Below are 15,193 nucleotides of genomic sequence, written 5' to 3'. Positions count from 1 at the left end.
ACAAAATCATTGTTTTTTCCAACAACACACCAACAGTCAACTCCTCAGTTGACCATTGGTGTGTGGTTTTACTTTTCCACTGCGAGTTAAATCATTAACATTCAAGCAGTCGTGATTTTAATTTGCTGTCATCAACCAGATTAAATGCTCTCAGCCTACAGAAGCTAAGAGTTAAACCTGCGTCCCGCTCGGTATGCGCATGCAGCGGGTGAGCCCAGGCTGAAAAGCCTCGGGCTGCTTCCTCATGACATCACATGGTTGCAGAATGACTTGTTGAGCAGCCCTCTGTAAGACGGGACTTCCTAAATGCAGAACACGCTTAACGCTTTGTTGATATGAAGATTAGAGAAAGACTTTTGCGCTAACAAAGTCAAGAAAGGTAAGACACTTTTTGTTCTTTTTCTCTTTTTTTTTGGAGTTTGACAGTTCCATCTTGAAGGTGTGGGAATATATAACTGCCTATGATGTTGAGAGTTGGAAACATTCAAGTAATTTAAGGTAAATCTTGTGTGTGCAGGGACTCTTTATTTTTATTCTTTTGGTGGTTTTTGCATTGTTCCAGCTTTCTGAACTGAACCTCTCTCCAAAAAGCAACATTTTTCTTAAATAAATCAAAGTGCACGCTTCATGTTGATTTTATGAACTTTACATGGTTCAGAATAAGTGACACTACACTCCCAACATGAACTGAACAACTTTGCAAACCAAAATGGCCGTTTGAAAGCAGAGCTGCATCACCTGTTGAGAAATCGGCACCACAGTTTTACAGGCATTATCCTGTCTTGTGTTCGGTGTGGTGGGGAACCAATACGATCCTTCACACCACATTCATGTACCTCTGAGCTGCTCGTTTCTTGCGCTGAAGGAAAAAAAAAAAAAGGAAGTATAGTATAGCTGCATGATTATGTCACTACATTTATCCATTCCTTTACAAAAAGTCAATCTTTCTTAACACTTTAAGACATTGCAAGGCAAAAACGAAGCATGAAATCTAACTTCTGTTTCTTTCTTTTTTTTTTATACAGAACCCTTTCCTAGTTTTGGAGCACATTCACAGCTTGTCTCCAGGCTCATCATTCTGGTGCTGCTTTTTACCTTCAAGATCATGGTGACTGTAAAAGGCTTTGGTGGGAGGGGAATTGAGAGAGAGCCAGTGAAGTGAAGTTTTCTTTCTTTTTTCCAAATGACCACCACAGAGGTGAATACCGTTTCCCCACACGTTGTGTCGTTGAAGAGTGCCGGGCATGGAGGAGGAAGAAGTCAGGGTGAACGGCTGTGGACGGAGAGAGTCGGAGTGGGGTCACATCGCCCTGCTGGATAAGACCAAGGAGTTCTTTCAGACCTGCGACGTGGAGGGGAAAGGCTTCATCACCCGCACTGATATGAGGGTGTGTTTCTGACTGAGGCTTTTATATTGTGACTTGCGCTGGAAATTGAAAGTATGTTCACTAAATCTGGTGAACGTCAAAAGTTAAATCTTTTTAAAAATATACAGTCTATCAAAAGTTACGTAGCAAGTCAATTATAATGACAATATCTGGGTAAGTATTCATACTCCTTTAACATTTTGGTTTGGTGTGTCTCCTGTAAATAGGATTTCTAATGCTGAGTTTAAATTGCACACAAATTTGAGTCTTTTTAGTGAATATGGAAATTCTGAAGTCAATTGGTTATTTAGTGGAGTGGTGGGGGGGGACAGAAAGTGGAGATGAAAACACTTAAGGTTTTTATTTGTAACACGTTTTTCCAATCCGTTTTCCACTTTGTGCACGTCCGACACATAAAACCTCAGTGTACAATGTACTGAAGATTGTAGCTGCATCACGACGATGTGAAGAAGGTTTAAGGGGTGTGAGCACAAAACGTTGAAAAGATTGTTCACATTTTTGTGTTTTCATCCTTGAAAAACAATCTGTGGATGCATTAAAGCTCTGCTGAGAGGAACAATAGCTGATGTGTTCACGCTTTTATCGGCGACACAATTTAGTCTCCTCTTTGGCATTAATAATGGTGAATAACGAGCAGGAAACGCTCAGTGTCACCCCTTCTTGGCTCTGTTCTGGATTCTTTTTTTTCCATTTATAATGATTGAGGGGGAACACGTTGCCCTCTCAGTGCACCCAAACAGCCCTAGAAGTGTTGGAGGAGTACCCCTGCCGAAAAGCATCAAAAAGCTAAAGAGCTGCATTCTCAGGCGATTCCGCCTGGATTTTCAAACATCAAAAGTTCCTGGGAAGAGATTGAAATGCCTCTAACATCACTTTACAACATCCTCAGGAAGGAACAGTTTCTGGTAGAGCTCACCTCCAGCATTTTAAAAGTCCCGTCTGTTTACATTGTTCTCCCAACAGAGGCTCCACAGAGAGCTGCCCCTATCTGCTGAGGAGCTCGAGGATGTGTTTGACTCCCTGGATACGGACCGTGCCGGTTACCTCACGCTGGAGGCCTTTTCCTCCAGATTCAGTACGTTTCCTCTCCTTCAACAAACTTCCTTTCTGCTTCAGAGAGATCCTGTTTGACGTTCACAGCTTAGAGTCCTATCAGAGCTGAAGGAGATGAATAAACCTTATTGCCAAGTTGACACCAAGTAACGAAATGTGTCTCTTACGGTTGTTTTTAATGGGAAATATGCATAAAAATTCATTAGTTGTTCTTTTTTTTTTCTTTTGAGGCGTGTAATTGTTTACAGAGGGGGAGTGTGTAGTTTACCAAAGGAAAAACTGCACTGCCTGCATGTGAAAATGTTATGTTGGATTGTCTGTTCAACTGCGGCCTGGAGTTCAGAATGTGTTCAAAAAGCGTGAACTCAATCCAATAAAGCATGTTTGAAAGCCATTAGGAGGGTGTTAAAGCGTGGAGATGTGTGGGGAGAGTGGCTTTTAAATAAGCCGTGGTGAACCCGATTCAGTTAAACTCTGAAACTGAATGAAAATGCGGCTTTTACACCAGAGAAGTTTGGAACGATCCGCAGATCTTCAACAGCAGAGGCCCGAACGATGCGTTTCAGAAATAGATCACCCGCACACTCGCATGCTGGAGTGCATCCCGGTGCGTTCAAACTTTGAAACTGTTTGGGTGTACTTCAGGTCAGTTCCTGCACGGTCGGAGAATCTCTGTCACGGATGACCAAACTCAGGCCCCAGGGCCCGTCCTGAAGGCTAAGGAGGCTCTTTACCAGAGTCAGTGGGAAGCCAGGCTGTCGGGGGTAGAGGACGAAGAAGAGAGGCACTTCTGCATGCTGCTGGAAAGTCTCGGAGCCAGCAATGTGTTCGAGGAGTAAGCTTTGTCCACCTTTGTCTTGTTGCTGCTTTGTATTTATTAACAAAGCTCATCATGGTCCAAATGAATTTAGCAAATCCCTGCTCCCCAGTCCAGGTGAGGTGCGCAACCTTTGGGCCCAGCTCAGGCGAGACGAGCCTCACCTTCTGTCCAACTTTGAGGAATTTCTGGCCAGGGTAACATACCAAATCAAAGAGGCCCATCAGGAAAAGAAGGAGATGGAAAGTGCCTTACAGAGGTAAGAAAATGTGTTTTTTTTTTTTTTTAACGAGGCTTTTTCAAGGAAATTGAAGGGAAAGAAACTTTTTTTTTTGGTTAATAGGACAAATAAATCCATGTTCTTTTACTTCAGTCTCAGTTAAAATCCACTGATTATTAGTTTGGGTTTACAAGTAATTCTATATCTGTGTCAATTCACCTACAGTACAATCGATTTATGACTGGTGGTAGTGCAAGAATTGGTATTCCTGAATGTGTAATGAAAATAAAAATAAAAATCGCTCCTTCCCTCCTCTGTTTAGCAGAACAAAATGTTCTCTGGGTGAGTAGGGGGATTATGTAAAATTGCAGTTCTTACAAACAGAGCCAGCATCAACTGTGTATAGAATTTCTCATGGCACCAGATGGTACACTGCAGCTTTTCTCCTTTACACTTCGCTAATTAGCTGTTTAGAGTCTTGTTTTTTTGTTTTGTTTTGTTTTGTTTTTTTCCCAAAAGGGTGCAAATTTCTGTAAATACCTAACAGGCAGAGCCTAGAGAACAGTCTGTCTTTTTTTAAAGCTTTCTTTTTTTCTTTTTTTTTATGCAATCAAAATGACTATAGTTATCTCTTCATTTCAGGAAGACAGCGACGCATGACAGCGAGATCCGCCACTTGTACGAAGAGATGGAGGCGCAGATCAAAAATGAAAAAGATCGACTTGTGCTGCAGGTACCGGAGCTCAAATACAGAGAAATAAACTGTCAAACCTGCTTCTCTGTTGGTAGCATAAAAAAAAAAAAAAAAATGGAGAAATGATTTCCTGTTCAGCATACCTTGTTTTTATAAACTTTTTTTTTTTTTTTAAAGAGGAATCTCCAACTACTATGAAGACTATTTGTGATCCTTGTAAGAGATTTTCAAAATCATCGTCTTCCTGAATTTGAAAATGGATACAAAAATCAATTTTTAATATTTTTTTTATTGGCACATATCTTTGAGGTTGGGTCTTTATGTTTAGCTTTTATCTACGTGTGACCTTGGAGCATTTCTAATCCGACCTGCAGGACTCGGAGCGCCTTCAGGTGCGCAGCCAGGAGCTGGAGCACCAGCTGTTCTCCAAGGAACGAGAGCTGGAGCAGCTCTTCCAGAAGCAGAAACGGGTACGTCGATGCACACTGCACCTTGCATGTTAATCCCCGGCACGCCTAGTTACAGTACTGGACACCTGGAGGACCGGAGACTGCGTCTTATTTCATAATAAACACCGCTGCCACCACAATAAAAGGAAAACGTCTCCTGTTAGCAAGCAGTTGTGGCCGTTTTTCCACTTTTGCTCTAATTGTGACACCTTCAGATGGGACCGGTGCCAGGACTGTGATGTTATTGGACTTATTCAAAGGATTTTGTTCTTAATTGATAGGAAAACATTAGCTGCAGAAAGCTGTTGGAGCTCTCTCCTGCCGCGTCCTGCGAACTCTGCCATGCTACAGGATATTTGCTAATAACTGACTCAGGATTTGACTCTTTCTTTGTTCCGGTTCAATTATATAGGTAGCCTGCTGAACCGAAATGGCCTACAAATCAAGAATTGGTCTTTGATAAATACAATTTAAATATTATTCAGCATTTAAAAGCAAAAGGCAGACAAAACCATGTCGATGCTCCATGCTTAGCTGCACATACTGGTCTGGATAATTAGGAAAAACAAACACACTTTTTCTTTTTTTTTTGGCAGTTAGAGCTCCAGTGCCACGAGCTGAACAGCGAGAGGCAGGAGAGCCACGTGGAGAATGTCAAGCTGAAAACGACCAACGAGGAGCTGTCCAGAGCGCTGGAGAGCACCAGCCTGGAGCTCTCTCTGGCTCAGGAGCACCTGGCTCTGCTGCAGCAGCAGGCAGCCAGGCTGCATCAGGAGAAAGAGATGTAGGTAGAAACTGTTTATTCTCAAAGGTTGATCTTTTGTTGTCGGTTTTATTTTTTTATGTATTCTTTTTACTGAGAAATCTGTGGTGGTGTTCGTCCCGTTTAAGGGAAATGTACAGAATAACCGAGGGCCTCCGGAGGGAGAAACGATGCCTCATGAAGCAGCTCGACCTCCTCAGGTGAGACCGGCAGTTTCCCAAGCCGGTTCTTGATCTCTTTCCCTTAAATGTATGAGACTTGACTAGATAAAAGCAACCATGTTCGTTCCAGAGAGGTGAACAAACACTTGAAGGATGAGCGAGACATATTCTGCGCCGTTGTAAGTTCTTTTTTAAAAATAAATTTGCATAACCACACTGATTGAAGATAAACTTACGTAAACTTTTGTGTTTATTAAAAAAAAAAAAAAAAAAAGCCACAAACCTCACTCAGAAAAAAGCAGAAGCAGATGGAGGGCCTTGCTGACTTATTTGATGACGAAAGTCAACCAGCAAAAAGGTAATTCATTTGTCGTCATATTAGTACTGTGAGAAAACGTACTCTTTTGGGATAGTTTTCTATGCTGGCAAGAATATACAGAATTTTGTGATGTAAAAACAAAAAAAAATCATGCAGAACTGGCAAAACGTGAAACATTTCCACATTTTTGTTACATTACATGTACAAACCTGATTTTCAATTACTGGGGTTGTGTGTGGGGAAAGCATGACAAAGTGCATTTTACACCATTCACATTACAATTTCCTTCTCCTTCAAAATTACGCATAACAATAAAAAGATTGAAGTTTGTAGTAGTGTAGTGTGAGTTTGTAGTTGGGGATGCTCTGTAAACGTGAGGAAAAACGGAGGAAAACTGGTTTGAAGCCTGTCAGTTTAGATTAAAAAAAAAAGTTCAGTATGCAGATCAGAAGCATTCTAGGGATTTGGCCTGCGGATATCTGTGCCGGTCATCTCAGTGTGTCCTCTGTTTCTCCTCTGTTCCTAAAGAGACCCTCCGCTGGTGGAAGGGTCCTTCCAGTCTCTGGAGGCGTTGCCCGTAGAGCACCTTCAAATCGTGTTTGTTGCTTCCTCCTCCAGTAGTGAAGACGACGCCCCCGCAGCTTCTACTGCCCGCACCGCTGTGCGTCGGCAGCGACCTGCTGCGAAGAAAGCCTCAACCTTGGCCAACGGCAACGTCAGCCCAGGCCCAGCCAGAGAACAAGGCGTGAAGCCAAAGCCCAGAAGGACGTCGGCTGAAACCGCCACCGACAGGAAAGTGGTGGCGAAAACCAGAGAGAGCTCAAACAGAGGGGAGTCTGAGAGGAAGACGAGTGAAGAGGGAGAGGACGTGCTCGGTGAGCCGGCAGACGGCTGGCCGCTTCGCAGGGTCATCTCGATTGAGGAAGACCACCTGCCGCACCTTCTTCAAGGCGGACCCCAACCGTTACTGCACCAGCTCAGGGAGGAAGAAGATGATTATGAAGAGGAAGCTCATAGCGAGGCTGAGACTAGTGCTGTCACAAGTACTGATCTCAGTACAACGCCTCTTGCGAGACACGTCACTGTTCCTACCGGATCTTCTTCTAGTAAAAAATCCCAAGTGAAGAAGACTCCAGCGTCTCCACGATGCCAGCCTGTTGGGAGGGAGGCCAAACCAGTGAGTCTACTGCTCCAGTTTGTCTCAAACGAGTCACTACCAGTTTTAGTTTGCGAAACAAATACGACTCATTTTATCATCCCCCAGAAAGCAAAGGAAAGCGCAGTGTTTGCCCCGGATCGTCTGTTTAAGGTCGTCCTGGTCGGGAACTCCAGCGTAGGCAAGACATCCTTGCTGCGCTCCTTTTGTGAGGGCCGTTTCCACCCGTCCACAACGGCTACTGTGGGTGAGAAGAAAGACATTCATTCTGCGACCATGAAACAAACGGAAGTCGTATGCTTATAGACGTTAACAAAGAAGATCTGAGGGTGAATAAGTATCACATGGAAGGGCTTATGAAGTCACACTGCCTGTCTTAGAGCTCCGACTCACATTGTACAGGAGATTAAGTGACTCCTTGTGATTTTTTTAAGCCTGCTTTCATCCCTCACACTCAATTATCCTCATTCCCTCTCTTTTCTCTGGTACAAGTCACTCGAAGGTCCTCTAGTGGCCGTTCTTGATAGCAATCTTTAGTAAATCAAAGCAATGCTGCTCACATTTCTTAGCATCCCTTGTTAAAAACCACAAAATAACTCCATGGTGTACATGGCCTGCATTTGTATAGTGCTTTTTCCAAGTCTGAGGACTCCAAAGCAATTTCCACTTTACATTCAGTCAATCATATACACATTCAAATTGTTTTATTTACGTTTCTCTTTTTTTAACGAGCTCAGTTGTCGGTGTCCCAAACAGTCCTTTATAGAGAGGTAATTGTAGACTTTTTAAAATACTTTTTATAGGTGATCAGAAATTCTAAATGCTAAACGGTTGTTTTTTTTTTTATCAGATCAGACATTGATCTAACGGTAAACAAAAGATAAGTATGTGGAAAGGCAGATATTTCTGACATTCTGGTATTGTGGCGGATCTGTGATGCTGTGATCCAAAACAAATCATGTCATTTTAGGTAAGACTAAATTCTGATCTATCATCAAAAGGGGGCTATGAAAAATGCAGCAAGATGATCAATTTTTTTTTCCCAGCTGGTACAAAAAACAATCTTAGTGTGATTTTTTTTTCCTCCTCTAACATAATTTATAGTGTAATAAAAAATTTATTTTACTGAAGATTTTCAGTGTGAGATTAAGCTGCTGCAATAAGAGATGAATCTATTTTACTGCTTTCCTCTTTATTAGCCGTGCCAATAAATGCGGCCAGCACTGTGTACTCTGTTGTGTAACTGGTACATCAGTGTAATATATTAATATGGAATACATGCTAAACCTTTTTCTCACTAGGCATCGACTACAGCGTGAAGACGTTAACGCTGGACAATATGCAAATAGCAATGCAGCTTTGGGACACTGCAGGACAGGAGAGGTGAGTTCATAAAGTATTCTAAGATCAGTCATCTAAAACCATCAGATAATTAACTTATGCGCTATTAGTGCTACTAATGAAGGGCTGCATTCCCAAGAAAATGATTGTGAGACATTGTAGATTTTCGGTGTAAACGTCAAGTGCAGTGTTTTATATTCTACCTAATTTGCTCCAACCTTCACCCAGGTTCCGCAGCATGACCAAGCAGTTCTTTCGCAAGGCCGACGGCGTGGTGTTAATGTATGATGTCACAGTGGCGGAGAGCTTCGCAGCTGTCAAACCCTGGCTTCTGAATGTCCAGGTGGGGAAATTTAACCTGAAAAGCTTTACGCAACCGGCTCTTCCAAGTTGTTTTCAGGTCTGTTTTTCTTTCTATTTCTCAATGACGTTTTGAACATATGGTTTACTGTACTTACTCCAGGGCCCTAAACATGAACGATAAGTCAGGAAAACCTGCGAAAGCATTGGACTTCATTGAATTTAAAATAAATTTAGAACTTCAAAAATGTCCAGAAAAAAAAATGACTTCACATGTTGAAGTTCTTTAAAGTACTTTCACTATGTTCGCTATAGGTTTGAAACAAACGAAAAAAAGTCTGTCATTTTGGAAAATTTGAGATATTCATAACCAAATGGGAGTGACTAGCCTTTAAATTAGGGTTTCTCACCATACAACACAAACTTGCTCATTAATCTTTTACTTAAAAGATATGAGCACCATCAAAGCTATTCTTGTATCCTCATAAAAAAGCTTAAAACACATGCTGGCATTATTTTCAACATTTTCAAACAGCCTCACCAACTTCCTATGGATTCGGTCTGGGAGGAATCGTAGTGGGAAGGTGGTGGTCCTCAAAGCCAGTGGTTGGGACACTGCTGCTTCCACCTCAAGCTTTGATTAAATCTAATCCATCTCACAGAAATGCAATGCGAAAGCTAGTTTAGTGCTCTTAACGGTGGCACCCTGTCTTTTATTTTCCCAGGAGGCAGCAGGTGAGGGCATACCCATTCTCCTGCTGGGCAACAAAATGGACATGACAAGAGAGAGGGAGGTGTCCTTTAAAGATGCAGAGCAACTAGCGTCTGTAAGTGTGCCTCCAGGATAATACACGTTCTGACTTCTTCTTACTTGTAAAGAAACAATCGGTGTAATAAAATTCTGTTTTATCTCTGTGTGGAAAAAAGAGACGCACGTCACATGATTTCACATCTTTTTTTTTTTTTTTTGCTCGTCTTTCTTAGGAAAACAAGGTGATATTCTTTGAGGTCAGCGCCTACACCGGCAAAAATGTGACCGAGTCCCTGACTCACCTGGCCAGGTAAGACACTAACTTTGAAACACCTTAGTTATAAAATCCAGTTGCTAAGGAGAAGCTGGAGTGAAAATGGGGAAGAGAGAAAAAAAAAAAAGAAAAAGCATTTTGTGTTCCAGTTTTCACCAGAGGTGATGTGACTGATGGTCACTGTTGACTCATTCCCTCTTCCTGCTCTTGTGCTTTTTAGGATTTTAATGGAGCAGGAGGACACGGTAAGAGACACAACAGTCAGCCTCAGTGCTCAGCCCATTAAGAAGAAAGCCTGCTGCAAGTGAAGACACCCATCCTTGCAAAAACAAGGACAGATTGAATTTCTGACAGCAGCAATTTACAGAGTCCTACATCAGTTTCTGACAGTTGCACAAAAGCAAAAAAAAAAAGAAAAAAGTAAATTAGATGTTGAACTGCTGTAGAAACCTCACTTTAAAAGGGTTTCTTTCAAAAAACTATTTTTATTTCAGTGAACCCTCCACCCCCCATAAAAATATAGGTGTGAAGAACTCTATTTCTTGAAGAAATTGGTGAAAAACTGAAGCTCCAAGAGTGTCTACCTTAATGAAAAACATGTGAATAATGCTTTTGTTAATCACAACAGTGCAATGTCTAAGATTTAGAAAGTATCTAATTGTAAATGAGTTGGTAATATGTGTGATTTAAAAAAAAAAAAAAAATCACTCTGAAAACCTTTATTAATGATAGGTTGTCCAGGCATGTTCTGTTTTTGATGCATCTTCTGCTGAAAAAAAAATAAATAAAAAGAAATAGTGGGAGAAAACGGAAAGAGAAACCGCACACATTTTATTTTATTTCACATTTTATTCATCATCACATCCAACTTTGTGTCTTTTTCAATTTTCGTATGTCTTCCCACTTTTCAAAAGAATGACCCAAGACATATTGCATCAGTGTTTCTTTGCTGTCTTAGACGTTTTCCTGTGGGGTTTTTTTTTTTCTGAAGCCTAAACACATTTTGTTCTGAGTTGGTGACAAAAAAAGAAATATGTGAAGCAGCATTTTCTATATCTCTGGAATTGATGCCCAACGCCCGCATCCCCATCCCCCATCCCCCACCCCACCGCCAACACTCACTCCAAAACCCAAAAACCACAAACAGGAAATGACTCATCTTACTTTCTATGCAAAACAACAACAGAGCCTGTCTGTGATGTCCCATGCAAATCCAGTCTCCTAGTTTACAAATCACACCTATGGTTATGATATTTAAAATTAATTTTTTTTTTAAAAAAAGGTAAAATGTTCTACACAGGCACTAAATTCTGTATTTGACTTTTTTTTTTCAGTTTTAGTTTTGCGTTCAGTTTGACATTATTATTATTTTTGACAATGCAACATCTCATGTTAGTTTTTAATTAACTAAATATATGGTGACGTTGACTTGAGAATAATGGGGCCAATAAGCATATAATTTCCCAGTCATCATTACAATCCATTAATCTTAATTTAAACATTTGCTTTGAGTTTAAATTACTTGCTCTTATTATGATCTGAAACCACAGAGGTGATCGGTAAACCTAGAGACGGCTTTGCACGGCAAGATTCTGTTAGATTCTAAAATCACGTTTGACGTTTCCAATTTGCACACAGTAAATAATCATTCCAAAGCTTTTTGTCTCATGAAAAAAAAAAAAAAAAATCAAAGAATCTCTTAAGAACAAGGAAAAAGTCATGTTTTTGTACGGCGTTACATTCAACAATGGGGTTGCAGTTATTTTTACGTTTCCTGTCAGAAGTTTACATACGCTTATCTTTCGGATTAATGTCATGTTCGTTTGGCGCTTTTAACGAATTATGTTAAAATGATGTTATGTTGGAACAATATAAAAATTGTTCCAACATAACATCTACTAATCTACTAAGTTTAGATTAGTAGCAGATTTACGCTGGGTCAAAATTATACATGCGGGTTCAAACACATATCCATCATTTGGATACGTGTGTCATCACAAGTTGCAGAGAAACAACAACAACACTATTGTAAACATCGACAAGCTCGTGGCATCACTTTGTCTGAATATTTAAACAATTTTCTTACCAGAAAGAGTAGACCCAGCTTATATTTGTTGTTTTTCAGATATTTCAGATCATTCAAACGAAGGATCTGTAGACGCAATGGCCGTATGTAAACTTCTGACCGGCTCTATCTGTGACGGCGCTATTGCTGAGAGAAGATTCGACGCTCATTCTGGTTGCGTCACTTCGATGCAGACTTGACGGCATCCAGTAAAGATGCCCGTTTGCCTCCCACCCTGATCAGCTGGACCGCTTCCTGGACAGCCTTCGTCCTCCAGTTGTGTCCGGGGGGGCGGGGTGCCTCGGGGCGGGTCTGCGCCGGTGCTTCTGCTTCCTGCTAGCGCATTTTATAGTCGTGAGAAATGGCAGCTTCACATAGTTGTCCTTTAAAATCTAGCTCAAGGGTGAACTCCAGGTCGCGCTGCAAAAAAATGTGATGTGAAATGACTTGAAGATGAAGCAAAACTCCCACACACACACACGAGTAAAAGCATAGAAGCTGACTCAAATACAATGAGCTAAATGGCAGCTAGACTCATTCATTTTTCAATTAACATGAAGTTATACGAGCCATTAATTAAAAGACATTGGGCTGGAATATATATATTATAATGTGAGTGTGCTTTCAAAAGAGATTAAAAAAAAAAAAGCTGCTCAGAGTTGACAAGATGGGTAAAGCTTAAAGAAAACATTTTTAAAGTCTGCACATTGTGAAACGTCAGAGCTTTAGAAGGGCCCAATCAAAGTCCAGACATAAATACAAATGAGGATCTGTAGCGAAATTGTTTGGAATAGACCTTTAATCCCATCTGACTGAGCTTGAGCTAAGAAATGTTAAATCTCTAGAGGTGAAAAGCAAATACTTCAAGTTCTTCTACTCCACAAATAAGTTCTATATAATTGCATGTAAATTATTGCAGCGTTCTATAAGGACCTGAACAACATCAGCGCTTTTGAGTCTTACCACGTTCTTTTCATTGGGTCTAACGGTGATGCTGCCAAAGATCTCTTCTCCTTTCTTGACAGTTAAGTAGTCCTCTAAATAAAACACAGTCTGCTTCCAGTGGGTGCTGGGAGCATCTGGAGCTGAGGAAGAAAAGGAAAAATGTAACTCAGAAAAAAAAAATGAAATGGGGAAAGAAATTTGACTGGTTAACTTATTGAAAGAAGGCAAGGAAGACAGAGAGGGGGATATTGTCTTAAGGGAAGTAAGAAATTGCACACCGGTTCTGGTGAGCTCTATACTGCCTTGGGCTTGTATACATGGACATTTTTTATTTTTTTCATTTTTTTAAAGCACACTGGCTGACATCCACTCACCCAGTGGGAGAAACATAAAGGTGGAGAGGAGAGAACTCCTTCGGTGATGCTCTGCCTCGGCCCCAACAGACACAGCCAAACATAGAACCTCCTCTACACGACATTATGTAAGCAAACTGGTACGTGAATGTATTAAAACAGGCTTACATAACGGCTTACGCAGAGTCGAGTGGTGATTCCGCCGGCAACAAACACTAGTTTGATTTGCGGAACTTGAGCAGAGCGTGGCCAGGAGCGGGGAAGGTGAAGCGATTAGCGAAACTGCTGCCAGGCGGTTCGGAACGTGAAAGTAACAGGGAGAGGATTTCTGGCGAAACCTGCTGAAGGTATTGTCATCATGTCACATGTAGGAGTAAAGCTGAAAACCAGGGGTTTCTGTGATCAACACCTGTTTGGAAGATGATACAAGTTCCTTTTGTGTTATTTTTACAGGAGGTTTGGTGAAGTGGAGGAACTTGGCGTTATTTAGCTAATGATGCTTAAATCCCCTTTTATCTTCGTATTTAATTTTCGATTTAAAAATAAAAAAAAAATTGGTTGATATTTGGCAATTAAATGTATTCACCAAATGTTTAAGGATGTGTTGCATTTATTTTTATTTTGCAACATAATCTCACCCATTTTTTTTTTTTGAAAATTCCAGTCTTTAATTTGAGTGAATTTATTTGATGAGAGAAAAAAAATCCCAAAAATAAAATGTGCATTTTTTTGTTAAAATAAACTAAGTTAAATTAATGGTGCAATAATTGTTTCTCGCAAAATTTTAGGTGCCACAGTTAGTGTAAAATTACTTAAATTCAAATTTTTTGACCAGATTTATAGATATTGCTCCATAAAAATCAGTGGGTGGGGCTAAAACTAAGTCAAGCCAATTGAATCTTATAGAATATTCAACATGTAAAAGACTTCATATTTTATGACATCTTCATTTCCAACATAGCAAATGTATATTGGAATGAGTTTGTTCCAGTCTCACCGGTGGAGAAGCCCGTCTTTTTGTGACATTTGGTGAACTCCATATTGAAATAAGTCACCAAAGCGTGAACGTAATCGTTGCGCTGGATCTGCAGGCAGAAAGCCGAGGTGAAGGACAGGTCCTCCGGCTTCACAGTGTAGATGTCCACCTCCTTGAAAACACACACAGAAACCATATTTGCCGTATTTAAAAAAAAAAAAAAAAAAAACTGCCACAGAGACGCCTGCCCCCGTTGTTTTCGACCGATTCGGTTGATGCTGGAGACGCCAGCGCCGCGCCGTCTCCCTCACACATGTGTGCACATGCCAGGGCTGCTGCGACATTCACCGCGATTTTTGGTTCATGTGCGAATTTGTTGTGCGCGAAAGCCCACAGGTTGAATCACGGCTGGATAATCAAGCATGTTCGCACTACACATGCTGTGTGGGCGTCCTCCCTTGAGTCCTTTTTGGAAGGGAGGTTTTCTGAGGCTGTGTGTGTTATATATTCAAGTCCTGCCTTGTGGCTGGCGTTGCCTCAGAGACATCTTTGACTTTTCTGCAACCTGCTGCACATCTCAGCGGGGCCCCGAAATGGAGAGAGAGCAGTTTACGTCCCTCCTTTGCATCGCAGATAATGAGTTGCGTGAAAGTACACGGGTTTTTTACTTTTTTTTACACCGAGACCTGTTCATTCCGCCCAAGCAGCTTTACATCAGCATGACAGATTGTGATTTAACACCTTTGTCCTCTCCAGTAATACCAGGACCATATCTTTATGCAGTAAAATGGGGGAGGTGAGAAAAAAAAAAAGCCATGGGAGTGACTTTGTAATTTAAGCCTGTGAAGAATGACTGACAGCACAAATTAGGATAGTGGGAGATGGGGGGTGGGGGGGGGGGTGCAGCTGAGCTCTGAATTTACACGTACGCGGCTCTGCAAAAGTATTCATGCCACTTAAACTTCCCCGCACTTTTGTCATGTTAAGCCACACGCTTCAACTGTTTAATTGGGAATAAAAGTGGTGGGCCAACTCAAACTCTGTGAAGCAGAAGTGGTTTTCAAAATCGTTGACGAGGAAATGTCTGGAAGCCGGGTGCGTATTCTGTGCTTTTCTCCCTCTCCATCCTTGGAGTCAACACTTTGTGGAACCTCTTTTTGCTGCTGAC

General features: G+C 41.2%; 2 protein-coding genes across 7 annotated transcripts in view; one reads left to right on the top strand and one right to left on the bottom strand.

Annotated features, from left to right (window-relative positions):
• The first annotated feature begins 25 nt into the window (after positions 1 to 25).
• cracr2ab (calcium release activated channel regulator 2Ab) lies at positions 26 to 10,612 on the top strand. 3 transcript variants are annotated; one of them, XM_017302749.2, is made up of 18 exons: positions 26 to 379; positions 1,026 to 1,108; positions 1,197 to 1,388; positions 2,352 to 2,463; positions 3,087 to 3,276; positions 3,371 to 3,517; positions 4,121 to 4,211; positions 4,547 to 4,642; positions 5,218 to 5,405; positions 5,513 to 5,584; positions 5,676 to 5,724; positions 5,821 to 5,903; positions 6,393 to 7,267; positions 8,322 to 8,403; positions 8,590 to 8,704; positions 9,387 to 9,488; positions 9,646 to 9,722; positions 9,907 to 10,612. In XM_017302749.2, exons 3-18 carry the CDS (start codon positions 1,245 to 1,247, stop codon positions 9,992 to 9,994), a joined length of 2,511 nt encoding a protein of 836 aa, XP_017158238.2. In that variant the 5' UTR covers positions 26 to 379; positions 1,026 to 1,108; positions 1,197 to 1,244; the 3' UTR covers positions 9,995 to 10,612. The 3 variants fall into 3 exon arrangements, with proteins under 3 accessions (XP_017158238.2, XP_081459957.1, XP_081459956.1); XM_081603830.1 differs by having other exon boundaries at positions 102 to 379; positions 1,026 to 1,388; positions 6,393 to 7,041; positions 7,129 to 7,267; XM_081603831.1 differs by having other exon boundaries at positions 1,026 to 1,388; positions 6,483 to 7,267.
• Positions 10,497 to 15,193, bottom strand: part of prmt8b (protein arginine methyltransferase 8b) — a 17,959-nt gene continuing 13,262 nt past the window's right edge. For 3 of the 4 annotated variants that reach the window (XM_017302751.2, XM_008400627.3, XM_081603835.1), the window contains exons 8-10: positions 14,047 to 14,197; positions 12,715 to 12,836; positions 10,497 to 12,171 (exon numbers count right to left, since the gene is read on the bottom strand). In XM_017302751.2, coding sequence (XP_017158240.1) covers positions 12,088 to 12,171; positions 12,715 to 12,836; positions 14,047 to 14,197 — 357 coding nt within the window. In that variant the 3' untranslated portion in view covers positions 10,497 to 12,087. The remainder of the gene's footprint in view (positions 12,172 to 12,714; positions 12,837 to 14,046; positions 14,198 to 15,193) is intronic. The other variant, XR_014086015.1, reaches the window with a different exon arrangement.

Source organism: Poecilia reticulata, chromosome 23, assembly GCF_904066995.2.
Source record: "Poecilia reticulata chromosome 23, P_reticulata-male-v2, whole genome shotgun sequence".
NCBI classification, from domain to species: Eukaryota; Metazoa; Chordata; class Actinopteri; order Cyprinodontiformes; family Poeciliidae; genus Poecilia; species Poecilia reticulata.
This window is presented reverse-complemented; position numbering and strand designations above follow the sequence as displayed.